Below are 26192 nucleotides of genomic sequence, written 5' to 3'. Positions count from 1 at the left end.
AACCAGCTCAGACTTACTTCTGGAAAACCGGACTCCGTATGCTGGTCTAGTAAACACCCAAATGGCATTAACATGGTTTGGTTTATGTAATATTTGAAGCAGGACATCCATTTATTATGAAGGCATTTATTTCAGTTTACTAAACATAAACTCTATCTTGTTTATTTTATTTAACATTTAACAAGTGACCAGCACTTTATTTATATTTACAAATATTTTACATAAAGTAACAAAACAAGATATGACAAAAGTAAAACTAGAATGTGTAAAATTTACAACAACATTTCAACAATTATTAGATACTAAATACACCATAAATATGATTATTAAATACTAAGCAATTAATACTTTTTGATGATGAAATTAAAGTCCAGAGCATAATGCCAGTTATATTTGCAAACATGGTAGTGTTCACAGCTACTTTCGCATAGGTACTATTTCTGTGCTAAAAAATTGTAGAGTAGGGTGCCCATTTTCGCCACATCTTTCCATGTTTTCTACAGTTTATGGTCAGGTCTAAATGTTTTTGAAGTATTCTGATATTTCTATATGAAGATAACTTCAAATGCAAAATATTCTTAAGCTTGAAAACGGGTTCGTTTGAAAAAAATCATCTGAAAAGTTAGATTAAAGGGTGTATGAAATTTCCGGATGTTTTGTCAATGGGGGACACATATTCGCTGTTTTTACACATCTATTTAAAACCAAATAACCGCAGCTTTTAACAATTTTTATCAAATCAATTACATTATAGATGAATAGCAGACATTTCAAAAGTGTAAAGAAATCAAAATTAGGACATTCAGTCAAATATTTACTTAGAAATACTTCTTTGAAATCGTGATTTTTATTCAGGAAATTGTCTTAAAATCGTTGTCCATTTTTCGGTCATTTTTGGTAGGAGCCGCAATTTTGTCTCAGTTTAAAAAAATATCATATTTGTTATACAAATATAATTTACCGGTACATTTCTTCCATTTCAGCCATCCTTTGAAGTTTTTACACCTCAAAATCCTAAAACGGCGAAATTGTGTCCCCGGCGAAAATGAGCACCCCACTCTAGCACTGGAAATCTACTTTTAATAATCAGTACTATTGTGTTACTACAAAATTATGGTAATATTTAGGTACCTGTATTTTACACTACTGTATTTGTACATGCAATTTAGGTACTACAGATTTTTGGTTACTACCGTTACATTTTCATCATTTTGTAAAAATTTTCTATTTCAAATCCCTCAAAGTTATGATTTTCAAACACTGAATATTGTATTATTTCTGTACAAATATATTTGGTGAAAATCAAGTACTGTAAAATACAAGTACCTAAATATTACCATAATTTTAAAGTAAAGAAATAGTACTAAATATTAAAAGTAAATTTCCAGTACTGCATATTTTTAGTACAAAAATAGTACCTATGCAAAAGTAGCTGTGTTTATCCAAATGATCTGAGGTATTTTCTGTAATAGAACACGAACATATGGCTTGGACTACCACTATTGATTCAAAGATGCATAGAAGCTATTCTAGATTAATGTACATTAAAATGATAAAATCAGATTTCTAGTCCAAAATTATTACAATTTTTAACAATAAAATTTTAAAAAAAAGTTTACAGAAAAGACATGTAAAGTCCATTTAACTATAAAAACCAAAGCTTCATGAATCATGGGCCTAAATAACCCCTTCAGAGATTACCTGGCTTTATATGGGCCTGAAAGCAATATTTAAATAAAAAAAAAAAAAAAAAATGCAAAGGAAAATAGAAATCATCTATAAGTAAAACTTTTGAAGAAAATTTCTAGAAAGGACAATTATGCAGTTGTTATACAATAACATGAACATTATGCTAGTCTTTCTTTGTGATGATAGACAATTAACAATGAATATATAACAGAATTGTTTGCAAAGCTCATAAATATTCTATACAAGCAGTAAATAAATGAAAGTTAAAGATTTCAACCATACAACTCCATTGTAACATACAATGGTAGGCAGGTTTTAGATTTCAACACTACATTTTGTATAAGATATTAGGTCTATTTTGATGGTTAGATTGAAATACTCGATTCCATACAGCCAATCCTTGAATAGTCTGACAACTTAGATGCATTCTTTGAACTGTTTGTGTGTTGGGTTAACATAGCTGTATTTTACTACAGTGGGGCCTGCACTGTGTGTCTTTGTTCATGTTGGGTGGTAATGTGACATTGTTATTGGTCCATCATTGAGGATGATTGATTTGATAAGCTAGTTGATGGACTGTTGTTATTTTATTTCGGCATAATGATTTCCTTCATTTATTTCAATATTCATGTAAACCTATAAGCAGAAATATACAATATTAGTCATATTAACACAAAAAAGACCATACAAAGTTGCATGCCCTATGTATGTTTAATTAGTGATAATTAATTGAGCATAATTTGTTTAGTTAGAAGTCACTTAAGTGTCAATAACGTCATTCTACACAGTAAAGACAATTTCAAATTAAGTTGGTATCCATATAAATATAGAATGTTTACTCCACAGATATGCATTTTCTGATTTTAGAATCAATTTGAAAGTGCTGTTTTTGGTGCCATGATTTTTTTTAAAGATTGGCACATAACACCAACCTAAGTAAATATGTGCTTCTTTCATGTGCTTTCAAAAACAAAAGCTGGTGACTCGCGCAACTTCCTTCTCACTGTCAAGCAATATAAAAGCTAACTTTTAACTGGATTACTTGATTTTCCTCTGAGTTCAGTATTTTTGTGATTTTACTTTTTACAAACAATATCATAAAATGAAACAGTAACAATAAGGAGCATACATAAAAATGTTTCCTATTATTTTACCCAATAGGTTTATAAAAAGTAAAGGAAAAAAAATACCAAAACTCGGAGAAAAATTGTAGAAGGAAAGTCCCTAAGCAAATGTCAAAATCAAAAGCTCAGACACATATTACAAATGAATATCAACAGGCATATATCTGACTTGGTACCAATATTTTCTTTTGTAGAAAATGATGGACTTAACCTGGTTTATAGCTAGCTAAACCTCTAACTTGTATGACATTATATTGACAACTTTGTGTGAACAAACAAACATTCATAAGTAGTCATAATGTCATGAAATAAGGGTGCAGCAGTCAACACGGTTATAATCCAGTCAAACTAAGTATGTACGAAATAAAAACACCAAACTCACTTGGCTGTCATCTAACATTCGTTGAAGTCTCATCATCAATTCCGAAAAGCATGGTCGACATTCTGGTTTTTCATTCCAACACTGTAGCATCATGGCATACCTGTTCAAATATGTCAAATTTTTAATTAAAGGAAATATATTTTTCCGAATTTTTGTATTACAAACTAATTAAGGTAATATAATATTAGCTTTATGTGATGTCAATCAACCTTTTCAAAGCTCTGTCAGTTCAAATCTTGCGCTTATTATAATTTGATTTATGTCCTTATTCTTCAACTCAACTGAACACAACACATTTAAAAATATAATATTTAAAATTCTCACATGGAAGTAGCCACTTGCAAAGTCAAGTGCAATTTCGAATTTTACAAACTATAAGGGCATATATTTTATAAAAAGTTCTACATAAACATGATTTAAATTTCAGGTAATGATAACCTGTTAAATTTGGCTTGAGGATTTAAATGAAACTATCCCGCAAACCTTACAAATATATCATGGTAGTTCCAGCATCTTGATAAATGTTTATTCAATAACAACAAATGACAGTACCAGTTCATAATGGTTGACATTCAAGATACTAGTAAGCTTTTGTTAATATGAAATAATGATGGACAACTTACAATGAAGGATCACAATTTTCTGGTCTTCTCATTCTAAATCCTTGCTTTAACAAGTTACACATTTGTTGTGTGTCGAGACCATGGTATGGTGTTCCTCCTAAAGTAGCTATCTCCCATAATAAAATACCAAAGGACCAACTGTAAGATAATATAATAATATGAAGCAGTTGTTACCTATAGATGGTATTCAGTTAAAATGTACTTACCAATACTTTTTGCAATTTCACTTTACAACATGACAGTCAGCGTCTGCATATGTAACTGTTGTACAACAAAAGCTAACGATTTTGATTTCACTAGTATATTGGTTTTTATATTGATTAAAAACGTTTTTGCTTTTCTTACTGTTCTAAAAGAAAACCAATGCATGCGAATAGAAATCAGCACACATATTTTAAATATAACTCAATTTTAAAAACAGTGGCAATTAAACTTACACATCACTCTGTGTTGTATACAACGCATTGAACAAAGATTCTGGTGCCATCCATCGTACTGGAACCCGTGTCTGAAATATTCAAATATATATCCAGTTTATTGATTATGATAAATAGCAAATTATCTCAAAACGAACCATTGTAAATTTAATTTGGTTTGGAAACTCTTTGTCTAATTTGTTCACGTTTAGGCCTTTGCTCAGACTTCATTCGACAGTTGTTTGAGCATTGTTTGAAATCAAGTCAATGGCTCATATGATCGTAAGAAGATCATGCAAACTATTAAATGGTCAGAAAATGCGTTTAAAGAAGTTTGAAAAAAGTAAGATCACAAAAATACCGAACTCCGACCAAAACACAAAACGGAAAGTCCTCATAATCAAATAGCAAAATCGAAAGCTACAACACATGAAACGAATGGATAACAACTCATGTTCTGTTAGTTTCCACAAATAAGTTTGAATTTTAACAACAATAAAAACACAATATCTTAACAAGAATTATGCAACCTTTCAGTTGCAAGCTGTTATGTAACACACACAAGAGGACAAAGTAGGCAAAGCGAAAGGTTGCAATTCATCTAGAAAATCTAAATTCGGTATAACTCATTACATAAGAATTAAACAAGATGTGCGGGATACATACATTTGAAGTCTTGACATATGTGTCTTCGTGTTTGGACAAACCAAAGTCAGCAACCTTTGCAGTCAAGTTTTCATCAAGTAAAACATTTCGAGCCGCTAGATCTCTATGAATAATCTGCAACAAAAATCAAGTCTTGAAAATACATGTTTCAGTTTTCAGAAAATAGTACTGAAAAGTTGAAACATCAAATCTAAGAGCTTGAAGATAAACATGCACGATTTTCAAAACATTGAAAAAATTAACTGGCTTGGTGTTGAAAAAAAAATGTATGATTTTACTTATTGACTTTTGAAATTTAAAGAACAGTACTTTGTTCATCAACCAAATAATACAGCACTTGCTCAGATATATAGTTTGATTGTGTATATTTTACTACGTTCATTAGGTTCAAAATACTTAAAGCTTTTAAGATATATATAGAATTGAAAATGAAAATGAGGAATGTGCCAAAGAGACAACAACCCGATTAAAGGGCAGACATATACCTGTTTGTCAGCCAAATGATTTAGACCTGAAGATACATCTAAAGCGAATTTAAGCAGCATAGTTTGTTGTACTGGTGAAATGATCTTCGTATTGGCATACAGATTATGTTTAGCTTTTCTTTGTTTCCTCAGGTAGGATCGTAGGTCTCCATTCTTTACAAATTCCATAGCTAAGTACATCGTGCCTGATAAATAAAATGGTTTATCATTACTAAACATGTGATGCTCTTAAAAATATTGATGCTCTTCAACTTTGTACTTGTTTGGCTTATTAAATATTTTGATATGATCGTCACTGTTGAGTCTTATGTAGACGAAACGCTTGTCTTGCGTACTAAATTATAATCCGTGTACCTTTGATAACTATTAAGTATAAATATCAATAAATGTCTTCAAGTATTACTTTTATTATCCTAAGCTGATTGTTTTAAATGTTGTGTCAGTGCATATGCATCAAATGTACTAAAAATCCTTTGATTGGAAGTAGATCGCAGTGACATTTGTTTCAGCTAATCGTAAATAACTAGTTTTAATTCAGACCATTACCTCATCTTTCTAGTTGCATATTTGCGGTTTAGGTACACATAAAAGCAACGATAAGTAGTTGGTGCAATACTATATTGTCAAAATAAATGCAATGTTCTTAACCACCATGTTTACCTTGAGTTTCATGAATTGAAGTACTAAATAACTGGTAGAAATAATAGTAATAAAAAAGATAATTTCTTAACTGATAAACTGATATAATATGAGTAATAATAATGTAGAATCGGGTAATATAAAATGAAACACGTACATACATACCGGTGCACTTTTTCTTTGAATAAAAAAAGAACAAAATTGTTTTCGTCGCCTACATGAAAGCAACAATTATTTAAGAATTTTTTCATACAAAACAAGTAAAATTTTCAAAAAATAAATACCTTGTATATGACAGGCGCCAACTAAACAAACTACATTAGGATGTTGACCAACTTTCTTTAAGATGTTTAATTCATTCATGAAGTCGTTTTTGTCCTTTTCTGATGCATTATCTGTAAAAATACAAACAAAATCTCTCACATTTGATTACACACCTCTTACTCGTTACATTTAAAAATAAAACTAAGATCCATTAAACATTATGACCTAAAATAAATTATTGAAACACATCGAATAATAAATGACCAACTAACAAAATTGAAAAAAATAATAAATACAGAAAATTTAATACCATCGTTGTTAAAAAAAAAAGGTAACACAACAAAAATACCGAACTCCCTAATCAACATGCAAAATCAAAAGCTCAAACACATCACACGAATGGATAACAACTGTCATATTCCTGACTTAATACTGTCAGTTTATTATGTTCTAAAATGAAGGATTACACCTGCTTTAAAAGCTAGACAAATCTCTCACTTATATGATAGTCGCCTAAAATTCCAAACCAGCTCACCTCTTAAAGATTTGACTGCTACGGGTAATCTGTGCTCTCGATCTTTCTTGAAATAGCCTTTCTTTACCATTCCAAACTGTCCTGTTCCGAGTTTCTCATTGGTCAGTACGAGATTATATTTATTAAGTTCCCATGGCCCACACACTACTTGCTCATAAATGTGGCTTTCTGGATCCTGATAGCTTCTCTGTTAAAATGTAAGAAAATATGGTTATAGAGGTATGAATGGATATGTGTTTCATATGTCAATTGATTGTACCACTTTAAAGTAAGTGCTGTGTTAATCTATAAGGCTATACTATTCTTCAATTTTCATATGTGTGTGGCCACAACAACTGTTTAGTTATAAATGGCGATTCAGAGGATCTAGTTGACCGCCAAGTCTGACGAGTATGATCTATTTATGATTTAAAAGCTTTTGGTTCCGTGCAATAGATGTATGATTTCACAAAAATGATATAATTATTGATCAAAGGTACCAGGATTATAATTTAGCACGCCAGACGCGCATTTCGTCTACATAAGACTCAACATTTACGCTCAAATCAAAAATATTTATAAAGCCAAACAAGCACAAAGTTGAAGAGCATTGAGGATAAAAAATTCCAAAACGTTGTGCCAAATACGGCTAAGGTAATCTATACATTTCGGAACTAACTGAAAGACATTTTGATGTAGGAACACTTTATAAAACACTGTTAGATGTCATCTCTTGCCTTTTGAAGGTTTTTTGTTATTCTTTTTAAATAGCTTTATTTTAATGAAAAAATGCAAAATTAAAACTTTCATAATTTGAAAATAAAGTCATGTAGGTATATTTTTCCTTATATATTTCGATAGGGAATGTCAAACTTAACGTTATGTCAACATTTCTGGGAAATAACAACGACTCAACATTTCAGTATTGCCTCAATATGTAGCATCTCTGCGAATGATTTACATAGTGTCCTTATTTTGTAATGTTTCGCTACCTTTTCGTGTATAGGGAATCACTAAGCGTTCACACAAAAGATAATGGCCCAGTTTGAAAAAAACAAAAAAATCCGATCTTCAAAAGAAATTTTTTTTTTTTCAAGAACGTCAGTCTATGCTTTTAAAACCTAATATATCTGACACTTTAGGAATGAGGGATGTGGGCCCAGCTCCCCTAAATCCGCATTTGATTGTGGTAAAACATATTCAAGTTATCGCATTTTTTTGGTTACCTCTTTTATAAAGTCATCTGGTTAATTTTTGCTTTTATAATTGAACAATTGTGACGGTTGGCAAATACATTAATCAATTATTATAAATAATGTGGAGAAAAAGCGTAATTTTAATGCTTCAATAACAGCACAACTTATCAAAACTTCAAAGACTTTTTAACACTCTTGAAATAGTAACTGCCGTTTACCTAAATGTTATTACAAAAATTAATTACGCAAACACTTAAACACTTGTAAAAAGCAAAATAAAGATTACAAGTGGAATTTATGTATATATTATCTACCTTTTTCGCACATCTATATAATGGTATGGTATTTTTCAATTATTAAAACTTTTAGAACAAAGACACGTTTAGAGTATCTATTTGAAGTAAATGAAAATTTAATTAATTTATGTTTGATATTTTTGTCAAAAACATTATGGAATCACGAAAAGGATAACAATAAAATCGTGTCTAATCCTACTTAATAATACAAAACGCTTGGTAGTAGATTTTAATTTATTTATTACTAACCAGACTATAAGGTCTAAGATTTTAATAATCAAACTACTTATAATTTGATAACATAAAAGTAACAGCAGAATATCATGCATAGTCTATTATAACCCGTTGCAGTCGTCTTGAATCTATTATACATTTTGAGAAAGTATTCTCGCTCTTATACAGGAACAACACAATTTTTTCTAGTGGAAGGTTTCTCATAGGCAATCATAAAAAAATTCTATTTTTATCAGTATAGTAACACACAGAAATCACAGTTCCAGATTGTCATTTTGAAATGATAATTGTATGCCAACTTCATCTTTTGATCTCTTCTTAAGATCCACATACATTCCTAAGCAACAGACACGATTCAACACGATGTGTCAAGCTCTTAAGGTCCCTAACCTAACGACACTCTGTGAATAAGTTAAACAAAATATATCAAAGGTTTGTCATCAACACAAGATTGGAAAAAGAGGAAAAACACACCAAACCTTGAGATAATAAAAAAAGACCATTATACTGACGAAGTTCCCGACATCTTAAACTTTCCTCATATACAATACGATCATTGGAAAAACAAAATCTGCATAAAGAAAATATAGACTTCCAGCCATGAAAAATATCGGTTCATTTTCCAGCACAAAACAAGTTTGATAATACCGAACACTTACTGTAGTTAACCTGTAAAATCTACTGAACAGTCTTCCATGGCGAGGACGTATGAAAATGAAATACACCAATGTTACTGTGAACAAAACTACAAGAACACCAATACAGGAAACTAAAACTGGTATTATCAAATTCTTCATGTCCAGTTTTGCCTTTTCTCCAGTTTCTAAAATTATAAAAAAACACAGTGTAATAGCAAAATAAATGCTAATAAAAAAACGAATACATGTTTAAAATTTTTAAATCATTTCTAAAATATTATTTTTTGTATATCAAATTTGCATTAAGTGCAGATGAATTTACATCTACAAACTCAGAAATGTTGAAGTGATGCAAAATGTGACATTGATATATAAACAAATGTTCTAGAGACTTACCATCAAGACAGCGCAAACCAGTGTAGCCAACATCACAGCCCTGGTCACATGATCCATCAGATATATTACATGTTGTACCTGGAGCACAGAATCCACATCTATATATACAAGCGTTACCATAGTATCCAGCAGGACAACCTGTCAAATGAGATTTGAAATACTGTACTATTTTGACAGCAACACTACACATACATATAATGTCTACCAATGGTAAATCATAGAAATACTGTGGATTCATTGTAATTCGTTTGATACTAATTTTCGTGGGTTTCGTGGGAACAGTTGAACCACGAATTCTAATGTTAAACGAGTAACATATTTTCAATAGGCTTTGTATACAGAGATTGACAAAACCACGGAAACAAATCTCCACGAATATGCAAGTTTTCATCAATCAACGAAATTTGATACCCACGAAAATAAATGAATCCCCAGAAGTTGCACGTTTTTGGTATTAGTTTTATTCCCTGTTAGTTTTAATCTGCTACTTGACGTTTGTATTTGTTTTTTTTATTTCAGCGTATGTTTTATTCTCAAATATCACCGAAGAGACATTATTTGTCATCTGGTGCAATAACATTGATACCGTTAGTGTTATTCAAAAGTGGAATATGCATGCAAAATGCTGTTCACATTAATTATAACTTTACTAAATTACAAGAGCAATTCTTTTGCGAGTAAAACCAACTCTGACATGTTTATATCAAGATTAACTTACTCTGTTGGCATCTTAATCCCTGCCACCCTGGATCACATCCAAACGTACACATGCCACTGATTGGGTCACAGTCTGCATCATCACGACATTGTCCACATGTACTGCCACAGTTTGCACCATACGTTCCGTTGGTGCACTCTGATTATTTATAAATAGAAGAATTCGACAAATTTATTATGTTTTACAGTCATTTAAATTGAAGTTGTGTCGGTTTAGGACAGGCAAAATATATTTTTTTCAAATTAAATTTTGTTAGTTGACCATCTTTTAACAGTTAAGAGTTCCATCAATGTTAACAGCTCTTATTAGGTTTTTGAAAGTGTTATTCAAATCGATAATTATAGATTTGTAAGAAACGGAATATCAGTAAGAAGTATGCACAAAAAGTGTTCCATCTGCTTTAATAAAAGTGAAGTCCTTCATTTCAAAAAAAAAAAAAAAACAATTGCTAACAATAATAAGACACATTAATGTACATGCATCATACAAAGTAATTACATTGCTATTGTTCAATTTTCGAAAATTTAAACGTGGACTTACTATTGCTGCACATGTGTCCATTATAGCCTGCAGAACATACAGAACCACATTTACCAGTCACGTGATTACAAGTTCCATTGACACATTTTCCACAATGATGCTGACAACTTTTACCAAAATAACCAGGAGAGCACTCTGTTAAACAAAATTTATTCTTACTATGATTAATGGAAATTTATTCTTACTATGATTAATGGAAATTTATTCTTACTATGATTAATGGATAGATTCATTAATTATTAAGGTACTTATGTATGCATTTATTTAGTACAGGTTTTCCATTCTGTCATGATGAAAGTATTTGTTTTGTTTAATATTACTTATATGGTCGTGCAATGTCATTTTTACTTTTTTTCAAACGTATTCGGTTGAAGTGTGTTAATATTTCATGGCGCAAGTATATAGTATGGTATAATACACTATTTCACCTTATTTGCGTGTCGTTGTTTTACTTATTTGAATGAAAGTTTCCTTTTCATCAATGCAACAACTTTGAATGCGCCGGTTAAAACACTCTTCAGCTATGAGCCTCACTTTGAATTAAGACAAACCCATTACAATACTTACTTCTATTACATTTAGTTCCTAACCAGCCATCTCTACAGCCATTGGTACAATATCCTGTTTCGTGGTCACATGATCCGTTACCAGAGCAACGCCCACACGTCAAAGCACAATCTATTCCAAAAGTACCAGGTTCACATTCTAGAAAAAACAAATGTTAAAATATGCTAATAGGTTTTAGTCCTTTTACCTATGTGCTTGGTAAACTTTCTCTAAAATATCGCCTTATCGTATCCAATAATCATAATAGCCATTTATATATATTTAGAGTAATATTGAATTTAATATGTGTTTTCAGTCGTGTATCACATTTAGTGGCGATCCAATGGTATGTCATAGTCACTTGTTTAGACGTATTTCAATCCAATCTTCATGCCATACAAATAATGCACTATGTTACAACTCTAGATTCTACTGACGAGGGAAGGTATAACACTGGGCCACGGAAAACTGAATTTTTAGCTCAGTCTAGATGGCCGAGTGATCATGAGTGCTTGACAAAGTGCAGGCGGTGTTGTCTCGATATCCAAATAGCACTAGAGTTCGGATCCCAGCAAAGGAAGAACAAAATAATTGGTTCTAACTTTGTCGAGCTGATATTAAGAGTAATTTTAGTGAAGTAGTGTGGATACCATTTCTGATTTAGTTAACAACAGACTCATCGGTGGCGCTCGAATACAAAAATAATTAAAATCCAAATAAAGTAAGGAATTCAAGAGAATTTACAGCCTCAAATTCCGAAAGAATAAACAAGACTTACCACGGTCACACCTTTCGCCTGTCCACCCAGGTTTACACCCTGAACTACAATGACCTGTCATCAGATTACATTTCTTATCCTGTCTACAGTGACCGCATCTTCCCATACAATCAAAACCAAACGTGAACGCTGCACATGCTGATAAAAATGACAAATGTAAAGAACTTTTGACTCTTCATAAGAAATTGAATATATTGTAGATAAAAAAAACAAAGATACTACCAATTTTATGTATGCATAGTTCTAAAGTCTTTTAAATGTGTCACCGTACAAGTACGTTTAATATGAGACACAGGGTCTTGGATAACAATCGGCATACTTGTATAAACCGAGTATTTTTTAAATAGGGGAAAAAGTGTTTACTCTTTTAAATAATTATTTACATGAAAAGCAAACCTTATGTTCTATACTTGGCAAATTATAGTTTTTAAAGATAGTTTTAAAGCGTCAAAAAACAGTGAATTAATGTTCATGGTAAGTTTTGTTTTTCCCATAAGCATTATCTTGACGGTGGCAATTTTTGAGTTCACGACGAGCCTTTTCTGTACTTAACATACTTAATATTTGATAAGTTCGTTAGATAAAATGTTAACTTTAATAACCCAGTTTTTCATTTTTTAACATATCAACAGTGCATTATTAAGAAGAAGTGTCCAGTTTGTCAAAAATGTTCATGTTATCAAGATATGGAAGATGCATTTAATGTATATTAATCTATTTTCAGTATTCCAGTAGACAATTTTAGGCAGCAACATATGCTTTATGTGACAACTATGTACATTTAACGCGAACATTATCTAATAAACATATATTATAAAATCAGTTTTATTATATTTTGTAGTTAACACGTTATAAGTTGCATAATAATTTATCAAGATTGAAATATTAATTACAAGCAACTCATAACACAGTCATTAAGTTTATCTACGTACTAAAAATAAGAAAATGGGTTGGGATACTATCATACTAGAAACAGGATTTGACCTATAACACATTAAGCACAAGGAAGACAACGCCGCACATCTGATCAAAGAATTAATTTCCTGGTATCGGGAACTTTTGTACGTTTGTCTTGTTATATTCAAGACGCACTAAACAAAATAATACAAATGATCCTTCTCAAAGATAAAAACTGTCTTATTTTGGGAGTTATATCTTCTATTATGTGAGTTTTTATTTCGTAACAAGGATCATGTTTGCCATTATTATGACATCTGCATAATTTCCCACGATTGTGTAACTTTGTTAATAACCAATGATAACACAAACGTACATTCATTGCCCACCATTGTGTAAATTTGAAATTAACATAAACGTACATTCATTGCCCATGATTGTGTTACGTTGATATTTACACGGCCCTAAATAACTTTTGATATTAACCAGAACGTACATTCATTGCAGAGTTGTCCTCTCCAGCCAGCGACACAACCATTCCGACATACACCAGTCCGAACATCACAAGCCTCGTCGTTACGACAGTGACCACAGCTTCGGCCACAGTTTGGTCCATATGTGTAATCATCACATGCTAAAATAATAAAAAATAAATATTCAATAGGTCAGACAGACACTTTTACACTGTATCAAATGAATCGAATTTTCATATAAATGTAGCAAAAGTACAAATATTATCTTTGAACTAAATGTGCAACAACGTCTTTATTATAGAGTTTTATCTGATCTTTTGAAAGATCAACTTTTATCACATTTCGTCAAAAGTATATCTGTATTTTTATTACCAGGAAAAAAGTTATACTAAACGACTTGTAGCTTTAAATATCGTTAAGACACTTAGCTATTGTTGAATATGAATATAGGAAGATCTGAAGTATATATAATACGTCAATAGACGGCAACGAAACAACAGACAAAACAAACAAAATATAGAAGACCGTAATTTGACCTTAAGATGCCTTTCATTGCGTTGTTGTTGTTTACTGTTCATCATATCTTCTTTAAGACCTGCTTTCCTTACGATTTAATATAAAAGAAGGCGTACAAAACAAGAAAAGCTTTAATTGGTGTAATGACTTTAGTTTGTGTATACATTTGGCGTACCTTGATCACAACTCAGTCCTTTCCAGCCATGTCGACAGCCACCATAACATTCTCCAGAGTCACTACAGCTCATCATACAGTTCTGTGAGCATATCTGTCGGCAATTTTCAGTTGTACAAGCTTAAATGAAGAAATATGTTGAACTAAATATTGTGTGCAAATCTGCAGTTTCAACCCTTAATTTGAATCCATGAATCATCCTCAGTTGCTCGTAACATTTTCGTGCTCTTTGAAAGACAACAAATCCATTTTTCAAAACTCTATCTTTGCATATTTTAAAAAAGAAATAAAGCTTATTTTAATACCTAAACTAAGACTGTCATTACCGTCTTTACACTAAATCCTTTCGATGCTTGTGTACTGATTAATATTTTTTTTTTAATCTTTAAAACAAGATTTGTTTATTTTGTGCTTAATTGTCATGACAGTAAGTACATGAGGGGGGTGACATTACAAGGGTAAGGAAGTTTTTTTTTATATAAAACAGACAGAAATATTTTTTATAGCGTGAAATGGACGAAAATTGACACACTTGTGTCATTCTTGACACAAAATTACCGATAATTACATTTCTAAGTAAATTCTATTAATTAAGAATATGCAATAAAAATGTTATCGTTACACCCTGCAGAATATTGATTTAAGTATTTAAGTATTTTACAATTAACAGTAATCAATTGTCTGCACCGTGTTACGTATAGTATCATCATGTTTGCCGGAGTGGGTGTGGTGTAAAAGTTCAGAGGTGTTGTGATAGGGATAAATCATCATTATGATTGTGACCCAATGCTCTTTATAAAACCTGATGCTCCGCAGGGCGTAGCTTTATACGACCGCAGAGGTTGAACCCTGAACGGTTGGGGCAAGTATGGACACAACATTCAAGCTGGATTCCGCTCTAAATTTGGATTGTGATTAAATAGTTGACACAGCATAGGTTTCTGACACAGAATGAATGTATTCAAATGAACTTAAAATTTTTGTTTTCTCTTAGAGCAATTCACTATGCTGTTGAATATTAATCCTCTCAAAAAAATGTTTGAAGAAATTTTCTTTTTATTTATGAAATTTCAAATGAGAAAAATTGAACCCAATTTTTTAATCACATCCCCCTTTCCCTTATTCCAAAACTAATTTCAATTAAAATATTCTAATGGAGTTTGCAACAATTACTACTCATTTAAATACATCATAAAATATTAAGATGTAAAAAAACTGCTTGTTATCACTGAATGATAAAGATTATTTAAATTTATCAGTTGGTAGTAAAAAGTGAATATACATTGTATATTGTATATAACAAAGATTTAAGTTGATTCTGGACAAAGAAAGATAACTCCAATTAAAAAAAATTCTTGCAGATATTTCTTGCTTACTATACTGGACAAAGAAAGATAACTCTTAATTAAAAAAAAATTTGCTATTTCACAATATTGTGAAATTAGATATTTCTTGCCATTGCACAATACTGTGCAATTGAAAAGACTTGCTATTGCACAATACTTAATATACTAATTTTAGATCCTGATTTGGACCAACTTGAAAACTGGGCCCATAATCAAAAATTTAAGTACATGTTTAGATTCAGCATATCAAAGAGGCCCAAGAATTTAATTTTTGTTAAAATCAAACTTAGTTTAATTTTGGACCCTTTGCACTTTAATTTAGACCAATTTTAAAACTGGACCAAAAATTAAGAATCTACATACACAGTTAGATTTGGCATATCAAAGAACCCCAATTATTCAATTTTTGATGAAATCAAACAATGTTTAATTTTGGACCTCGATTTGGGCCAACTTGAAAACTGGGCCAATAATAAAAAATCTAAGTACATTTTTAGATTCAGCATATCAAAGAACTCCAAGGTTTCAATTTTTGTTAAAATCAAACTAAGTTTAATTTTGGACCCTTTGGACCTTAATGTAGACCAATTTGAAAACGGGACCAAAAATTAAGAATCTACATACACAGTTAGATTCGGCATATTAAAGAACCCCAATTATTCAATTTTGATGAAATCAAACAAAGTTTAATTTTGGACCCTTTGGGCCCCTTTTTCCTTTACTGTTGGGACCAAAACTCCCAAAATCAATACCAACCTTCCTTTTATAGTCATAAACCTTGTGTTTAAATTTCATAGATTTCTATTTACTTATACTAAAGCTATGGTGCGAAAACCAAGAAAAATGCTTATTTGGGTCCCTTTTTGGCCCCTAATTCCTAAACTGTTGGGACCGAAACTCCCAAAATCAATCCCAACCTTCCTTTTGTGGTCATAAACATTGTGTTTAAATTTCATTGATTTCTATTTACTTTAACTAAAGTTATTGTGCGAAAACCTAGAATAATGCTTATTTGGGCCCTTTTTTGGCCCCTAATTCTTAAACTGTTGAAACCAAAACTCCCAAAATCAATCCCAACCTTTCTTTTGTGGTCATAAACCTTGTGTCAAAATTTCATAGATTTCTATTAACTTAAACTAAAGTTATAGTGCGAAAACCAAGAAAATGCTTATTTGGGCCCTTTTTGGCCCCTAATTCCTAAAATGTTGGGACCAAAACTCCCAAAATCAATACCAGTCTTCCTTTTATGGTCATAAACCTTGTGTTAAAATTTCAAAGATTTCTATTCACTTTTACTAAAGTTAGAGTGCGAAAACTAAAAGTATTCGGACGACGACGACGACGACGACGCCAACGTGATAGCAATATACGACGAAATTTTTTTCAAAATTTGCGGTCGTATAAAAAGATATAAAAATATCAATTTGTTGAAACTCATTTCAAACATGCTTTAAGTCACTGACTGCGCTTTTCTTTTGATTATCTCAGAATATCATGAGAAACCTTTGTGGTCATTAGAAAATACGTCTTTTTGGAAATTCAAAAGGTCAGAATCGATTCCTTTGTGGAAGGTGCTGTCGTTACTCACTTTTTAAACATTTGAGTATAATTAAAATAATTATGTTTCATTGTTAAGCATTCGTGTTGATATAATAAATAATAAAATTCTTTATTTAACGAATGTCTTTTGTTATATAATTCATGCAATTTAGGTTGAGATATAAAACCATATTCAGACAGCGGCTGCGAGCAGACATAATTGGTTATTATGACGCGAGTTTCCGCTGTCATATTTTCGTTGAAGGTATTATCTTAGGTCAATAAACTTCATTTGTGATCCCGCAAACTCTCACTCGATATCAAAACCATAAGAAAATCATAATTATTACACCATATGTTGAAATTGTAATTGTGTTTCTTGAGCTTTTACACCACTGTCCTGCATACATGTTATGAGAGGGTTTAACACATGTGCATGCAATGTTAATGGATATAATACATAAGGCGGGTGTTATTCCGCATTATATAAAACATTATATCCTTGCTTGGTCATATCAACGAGATGATTTTCTCGCTTGAGCCTGTAACGACGTAGTTAATTAGCTGAAGATAATGCTGGCAAAGTAAAATAAAAGACTTTCAACAATGGTTTATTCAATTACAGAAAGATATTCAACAACACAACATAGGAGACTTCCAGATATCGTTAACGGTCGAAAATAGTTGTAGCAAAGCAGATTTTCTTAAAACCTTATATTTAAAAAAATAAATAAACATGATTTCCCTATCCGATCGATAAAACTGATAAAAAAATCATTGATATTGAATACTACCAATTTTACGACATTTGCCTTTGATCTTCCTGCCTGATAACTTTCTTAGTTAGCATAGTCAAGTGATACGAAAAGTTATCGATAGAAACTAAGGGTACACGTGCCCGTTATCAATGAAATTAACAACGTCGTCATAGGTAAAATGGCGATCAACAGATTATCATTCAGCATCTCAACTCAATTGTTTTTCTCCCTTAGATTATCCTTGCTTGGTCGTATCAACGAGATGATTTTCTCGCTTGATCCGGTGACGACGTTGTTAATTTCATTGACAACGGGCACGTGCACCCTTAGTTTCTAGCGATACTTTTTCAAACTTTACCGTGATGAGAAGGGAAATTATCAGTCATTTAGAGTAAAGGAAAGTTTGGTAAAATAGCTATAATTATCGCTATTTGCGAAGTTTTCCTTTGGTCTTGCTGACTGATAATTTCCTTTTTCAGCGGAGTCGAGTGACATGAAAATTATCGCTAGAAACTAAGGACGCACGTAGCTGTTGTCAATTGAATTTTCAGACGAGAAATTGACATGAAATTAACAACGTAGTCATAGGTAAAATAGTGAAAAACTGATTATCATTGGTCATCACAACTCGATTGCTTTTCTCATTTTCGCCGTACCGGCTCAAACGAGAAAAGCAATCTCGTTGAGATGATCAACGATACTCTATAATTATTTGATGAAATACTTTTAGTGAACAAAGTTTAACATATTTTATGATTCTTCTCCGAGTTGATTTTAGGAGTTAAAGTTGTCTTACAATTGACAAAGTTTAATAGTGACATTTCATACAAGACTTAGTCTTCCTCCACATTTGTTACCCTATTTATGATTTTTCAGATCATCTAACTCATCAGATTATCTAACTCACTCATTCGATATTGTAATTAGTAGAATTTCAATTCGAATTTAAAAAGAATATGATAAAATAAAAAGAACTTTCTATTCGGAAAAAAGTACCATTATAAGATATTTATTTTACAAATCCCCCCCCTCCCCCCCCCCCCCCCCCAACAAAAAAGCTGATATTGTGTGAACTCGTCCAATGACTTTTATTAGCAGATACAAACACATAAATTTACAGAAGAAAATTAAGGCGCTATCCCAGCGACAACAAAGTGATGACGCATGGATGAGACTCATGAAAAGGGAAATAAGAAACGAAGAGGGCAATCGAAATAAAAAAAGAGACGAAAAAAAAGACAATTCAATTTGCATTTGCCTTGACATTTTGAAAAATAAGATGTACATGTCAGACAAACCTTTTCATTTATTTATAGATAAAAGGGCAAATAAAGATTAAAGAGATTAAAATCTTTCATATTGTCTTAGGTTTTGAAAACAGAGGAAACGCCAACTTGAAATTCAATAACTCAATGATACAATTAGTTACTTATGAACTTCCCTTTTCCTGTCCACTGTAACATTGTACATTAAAAGTCAGAATTAAGTTACAGTGTAAATGGCTTATTATTTAACAGTATGTTTTTGACATATGTGAGAAATGCTTGGGTTTCACACTTAAACTGGATGTACTATTGAAGTTATTAATACTATTTAAACCAAGTACTGGACTATGAAGGTCAAAGCAATAAGTCAGTGTACTTACAAGAACAAATCAGCAATTTCTAAACAAATTTCAACTACAAATGAAAGGTTTAGTAATACTGGCATAAGTTGAAAGAAATTAACTTCTGTCTTACGTCAACTTTTACAAATATTTACAAAAAGTTTGATGCATATACTAACAAAAGTCATCGCACTCATTCAGACATAATTTAGTGCTCATTTTAGAAATTTACGAAACTATAGTGTAATAAATTGCACGATTATAAAATAAACAAGTAGAACAAACACTCATCTTATTGGGTTTATTGCAGAAATTTGAACAACGGTTGTATTGTTTGGATGAATACTGATTGTGCGGAAAAAACAATAATTGCAGTACAGCTTTCATCTGGTGCTGATAAGCAAAGAAATTAATTAGTTCATTAACCTATACGAAAATCCTTATTATTGTGTTCATATACATTCATTCATATCTACTAACAAATCACCTTCCATGGTGTTAGAAATAGACAAAGGTTGCAAATAAACAAAAACATTTATCAACCTATAAAATAATTCGGATAACTGTCAGAAGTAGTTTTTTTTTTAAATGACGTACATTGGAGTGTGTAGGATTGCTTGATTTCTATATTCGTATATACAGAACAGTGAGCTTTCTTTAAGTGACAACAATGATTCTTTGATACGGTTGTTTTACTTGCGATCTTGTAATTGTGATTATATCAATCAGCAATATCTATACATTGTACCTTCTACGTATATTTTGCTTTTTTATAATCAAGATAACAGAAGTGGGATCATATTGTTCCTTTCGTGTGTAGGTGTTTTTTATATCGCTCTATTCTTCTTTTTCTTTTTCTTTTATTATGTCTGAAGAATTTAGTGTTGAGACTTGGCCTTGCGGTCATAAAACTATCGAGCACGATTTTTGTACTCAGACTCAAGAATCAACCAATCAAAATGCTGGATTTCATGTTTCGAGCATGATTTTTGTGCTCCGAGTACTGAGCAAAGTTTTATGACTTCAACCCCAGATCTTTTATAGAGAAATTCAACAGCCAGATTCATATGCAAAACAATAATAATAAAACAAAATATGCATACATCAACGAACGACAGCTACTCAATTACAGGTTCCGAACTTTGGACAGTTACGTTCTGAAAGCAGCGGGAGTCCGATCCACCGCTATTTAGACAGTGGCATAACAGCAAACTATCAAAATCAGCTTAAAACATTTTTTGACTCATCAGATCCCGACACAAAGTCAAATATAAATGAAATGAATTTCTAACAAAAAGACTAAAGATACAAAGTACCGGTCTGAAATAACTCACAGTTGTTGTAAGCTAGTTCAAAGCCAATAACAGCTAAAACAAAATAAAATCTTGAAGACTAGAATATCAGTCAGTACACATCCAGGGATTTACTTTAAAGACGTCATCACAACCAAGAAGAAAGTCATGATCTTGTGAAAAGCCAAACACAAAATAGTTGAGACCCAAATGTAGGATCGTATAAATGTTCTTGCATCGATGTATTATTGTATCGTATGCCATCTTTTGGATCAGGAAATTTATCAATTATCAATGACATTTTCAATTTCAAACTTTTCACATATCTGGAGTAACACATGACATTAATTTAGAGAAAAAAATACTCTCAAGTTTTGATTTAACTCACATTTAATATCGAGTTTAAACATTAATGAGTTAAATTGCACGACATATTTGTGAATCAAACCTTATCATAGATACCAAGATTAAATTGGGTATTTACACCGGACGCACATGTCGTCTAATAAAGACTCACCAATGACGCTCGAATTAAAAAATGTTAAAAAGGCCAATTGAAGTACGAAGTTGAAGAGCATGAAGTACCAAAATTCCTAAAAGTTTTGCCAAATACAGCTAAGGTAATCTATTCCTGAGGTAGAAAAGACTTAGTATTTCAAACAATCATAGTTTTGTAAACAGCTAACAGACCATATCAACTTTAATTCATTTCAGCATAGATGTGAATTCCGTTGTATGACGACTTTATTATACCCAAGTGAAAATAGTTAACCATGTCATTTTGTATATTTTCATAGACGCTTTTTTTGTAAATATCATCTGTAAAAAAATATAACTGGGTTGTTGCAGTCACGTGATTGTAATTGATAATATCTTTGATTTGTAGTATAAATTAAGTACAACGTAAGACAGTTTTATACGTTTGTAGAAACCTGGTTGTTAAAAATAATTTATTTTCGGATTATACATAATGACTGTCTTATTATATAAGAAAAATATGAAGTCAATATCTATAATCTATGGAAGTAAGTCCTTCCAATGAGAGTTGATCAAACTTTAAGATCTAAAAACTTTTTATATTTAGAAACGGAAACATTAAATTTGTACTTAAATAATGTAAACCTATTAGTAAAATCATGTATAAATGCATGAGATATTTATATACATGTGGGTGGGATGCGTGTCACAAGGATGCAATTCACTTATCACAATATTTTTAAAAAGTTTAAAGTGCAGTTACATTTACTACAAATTAGGAACAGCCGTTGTCTGGTTTCTCCAAGACAGAAATTATAATAGAGTTGTCGCATGTAATGAGGTATGCAATGAAAAGAAATTTAGTGACTATATTAAAAAGTATATGCCATTCTTTAAAATTTATTCAAACCAGTTTAATGCTCATTTATACAACTCACGGCTAACTAAATATATGTCTTCATTTAAACATGGCATTTACCGTCTCCCCCTTAAAATATTGGAAATGATTAACTTTTATATCAAATTCCTGCAAATAGAATATTCTTCTACAAACACACATACATTTGTGACAATTTGTGGTTAATGAATAAAGTCAACAGTAATATACCGGTATTTAAAAGTCATAATAAATCGATTAACAAAAAACTAATCCGGGTTACAAACTAAAACCGAGTGAAACACATCACTTGTATGAGGAAAACAAAATAACAACAGAAACACTGAAGTACAACGGAAACTAACGCCAACATACATAGAAAGGAACTATTTGATAACAACTGCCATATTCCTGACTTGGTACAGATCATTTTTTGTTAAAAAAAATGTAGGGTTGAAACTGATTTAATGGCAAGCGAAACCTCCCACTTTATAACAATGTTACAAAAATGAATCGATAAAATAACAACACTACGTGACAAAACCAAAGCACGCACACACGCTAAAGTGTTGACAAATTATGAAAACTATGTTCTGTTTATAATCGTTTAGTACTGAAAATATTTTTTCTATTGTCATTTTTGGTCTTGAATGTAAATCAAACCAGTATGAAGTATGTAGAATTCTTAAGAAGTAAAAAACGAGACCATTGTCGTCAAGTGAGAGAACTTGACGAGTCGCTATTTCTCAGACATTTATTATCTAGATTACAAAATAAAAATCTTATATTAGATTTGAAAAAAGGACAAAGATGACTTTTGACGCTGAAGGTTGAAAAGTTTAATTGCTACATCTGTATTATTAAAAACATACGTTCCTGGTGAATCTCAGGATCAAGAACGTAAATATAAACCATCATTTTAAATCAAATCTATTAAGCAATTATTAGACGGAAAACTACGGCAAATCTATCAAAACGTGTCTCTGCAATCTTTATTGTTTTATACTCTTAAGTAGAACATGGCACAGTAGTTGATTTCGATAAAACAATTATTTGTCATCTTTGTTTTTTTTTCTTCCCATTATCATAGCCTAACCGTTTGAGGTTGTAAAATTGTTGAATACTATACCTACATTAGTGTCATTTTCATTTTTTGCGCAACATGAAGTGTTGTATGATAAGTTTATCATTTTCTGGTCATAAATCTTTCTCATACATGATTATTTTATCGTTAATATCTTTAATGGAAGACTTACTTCGTTGTTTCAATGTTCTCGATTTAACCACCGGGATCAAAACGTTATTGCAAAACCGGTTATCATAACAATTTAAAAACAGAAGTTAAGACAATTTGTCATGGGTAATGATATTATGTAACCCAACTTACAATACACCTTTTTGTGTTGATTTTAAAATACGCTACAACCATTCAGTAAACTATAGGTTCATTGCAAATTACTTCATACGAAAGACAATGCATATATAGTGAAAAGTGCCATAGCATGAATATACGATAGCCATACTACTATTGGCTGATATTTAGTTCTCAAGGATATTATCAGCTTAATGCTTTGATAATCCTATAATCCTATGATTTGCTTTCTATTAAATTTGTTAAATGCTAATCTTTTTTATCCTGGTACCTTTGAAAACTATTGAAGTTTAAATTCAAATAGGCAAACACATCTTGACTGTTTGGTCTTACCTTTAAAAGAACTCCCAAGGCTTCCATGAGTTTTTACACCATTTTCTGAATATTCGGTGTTGATATCTCTTTATATAATAATTTTACAAAAGGAGAGAAATACGATAACGACTACAATCCATTTGAAAGAAGTCACCGTAAGGAACGCCCTCTACAGTTTATCCGTCATTATTGTGAATTAGAACTGAATGTTTGGATATTTTTTTTAGATATTAAAATAAGACAATAAATTGATTATTCTACACTTCCCTTAAAAACAAATTAGTAAAAATAACTCAGCATATATGTTAACCCCTAATGTATCACAAAACACTGTCATTAATATCCCACAAAGTCCTGTTTACGCATATTTATCTCTATTTATTATTATTCATTTTTTTATTGGGTTTCAATATTCGGCTATAAACGACCGAAGGAAAGTCCAGAAAAGATTTCGGAGGCTTTGAATTTAAAACGTGTTTTTTTCATATTTTATACCTCTTTCGGCGGGACTAATCATATCACGACATAACTGACTTGCTTAAATAGATTATGTCGAAATATAATAGATCACAATAACTTATTTGATCTTCAGTGGTTATCGGAAATTCTATTGTTCAAGAGAGAATGTGTTTCAGAGGATGAATTAGTTATATGTTTGGTCACATTTAGTCGTGAAAATCTTCGCGTATTTCGGTTTCAAATATCGGTCTTTGAGAGATCCTGATTTATGAAGATATAGAACAGTGCGTCGGACACAACACGTTTTGTGTCATTTTCATTTTTCTTTCGGGTGGTTCGGATCACCTCACGAATTGTTCGAAGGATATAGCATGTTTTAAGAAATAAAAGTTTGGTAAATCATACATCTTGTTGGTACAAAACAAGTTTCAGTTAAAAATTTGGAGCCAAAATGTACTACGAACTACGATCTATGAACATTATTATATTTTTGATATACAATTTATAGAATATCTGCAATACTCAACGAAAAATCAAACAACATCAGTTTATGGTAAATTTTTGTATTCTTGTCAATCGATTTTATTTGTGTGGTTTGTCTATATGCCCTTAAATGTTACACATTTTAATTTTCAGTGATTAAAATTATAACACAATGTTGACTGTTTTTATATTTTACCTACATGTTGTATTAGATCTGTTTGTTTTGTTCAAACATAGTTATCAATGAATATAATGGAATTCAATTCCACAGTTATACAAGTGAGCGGTTTAGCTTGCTACAAAGCTTCTACATAAGCAAATGTCTGTTCCAAATAAGGATTATGCCAGTTGTCATCCATTGATTTTGCCATTTGATAAGGGACTTTCCGATTGAATTTTCCTCGATTTTCAGTATTTTTGTGAATTTACTTTTTAGCTAGCTATATTAGCTTTTCTTTTACAAATTGAGACTTAGATGGAGAGTTATGTCATTAGCACTCATACGACATCTTCTTATAATTTATCAATCCTACATATTCAATAGAAAACAAGATGCCTGTAACAAGTCAGGAATATGATAATTGTTGTTCATTCGTTTGATGTATTTGAGCTTTCAATTGTGCCATTCTATTACGAACTTTCTATTTTTTAATTTATTTATTTTTTGGGGGGAGGGGGGTTGATTTTGTTATAAACATTTACTACTACACGCTCATAAGAACGACTTAACAAATTGTAATAAACTGAAATAGTAAAACAATCATACTAAACTCCAAGGCAAAATCATAAATATTTGTCCATATTATTTTCCACATAAATAACGCACATTTGTTCCTAAAAATTATAATTTCAATGATATGTATTTTATAATTTGACCGGATAATAACTGTATTTCATTACAAACAATTACAATTTTGTTAAACTCTTTAATTTTCATCACATTGATATGCTAATATCATTTAGAGATATTAAACTATTTTGCTTTGTTGGACTCGAATTTATAGATAGCGTTATGTGTCCAACTATTAACAATAGTTTCTATTAAACAAATAAACAAATATAGTGTTTGTAGTTTCGAAACGTAAGTCAAAAGGTGTCGATCTCCTTTCTTTTTATTTTCAATATGCTTTCAACTAGATCTATAAAAAAAAATATCTTAATTTGGTTGATGAATTCTTATAAACTTGGACACCAGAAAAATCCTTTAATGAAACCAAAAAACAATAGAGAAAGAAAAAAAGAAAAAAAACTTTTTACATACCTGTCTCCACAATTAAAACCAAGGACAAATTAATTATAATCCAATACACACAATTCTTCATAGTTGACTGTGGGGTACTAATATTTCAATACACTTCAGTTATTATTTTTTTAGTCTATATACTTGAAAATAAAATATGACATCAAGTTTAACAGAGAAATAATATGTAAAAGAAAAGTATCAACGTTTCCTTCCGCTCTAG

General features: G+C 31.1%; 1 protein-coding gene across 1 annotated transcript; it reads right to left on the bottom strand.

The window, feature by feature from the left end:
- Window positions 1–194: 194 nt before the first annotated feature.
- LOC134722170 (angiopoietin-1 receptor-like) lies at window positions 195–26192 on the bottom strand. The gene is made up of 17 exons (XM_063585747.1): window positions 25991–26192; window positions 14206–14325; window positions 13538–13675; window positions 12145–12282; window positions 11388–11525; window positions 10821–10955; window positions 10281–10418; window positions 9563–9700; window positions 9188–9351; window positions 6824–7010; window positions 6309–6419; window positions 5386–5570; window positions 4901–5014; window positions 4256–4326; window positions 3819–3956; window positions 3196–3295; window positions 195–2325 (listed from the first exon to the last, which is right to left on the bottom strand). The coding sequence occupies exons 1-17, from the start codon at window positions 26049–26051 to the stop codon at window positions 2272–2274; spliced, it is 2130 nt and encodes a 709-aa protein (XP_063441817.1). The 5' UTR covers window positions 26052–26192; the 3' UTR covers window positions 195–2271.

The sequence above is a fragment of the Mytilus trossulus genome, chromosome 1 (genome assembly GCF_036588685.1).
Source record: "Mytilus trossulus isolate FHL-02 chromosome 1, PNRI_Mtr1.1.1.hap1, whole genome shotgun sequence".
NCBI classification, from domain to species: domain Eukaryota; kingdom Metazoa; phylum Mollusca; class Bivalvia; order Mytilida; family Mytilidae; genus Mytilus; species Mytilus trossulus.
This window is presented reverse-complemented; position numbering and strand designations above follow the sequence as displayed.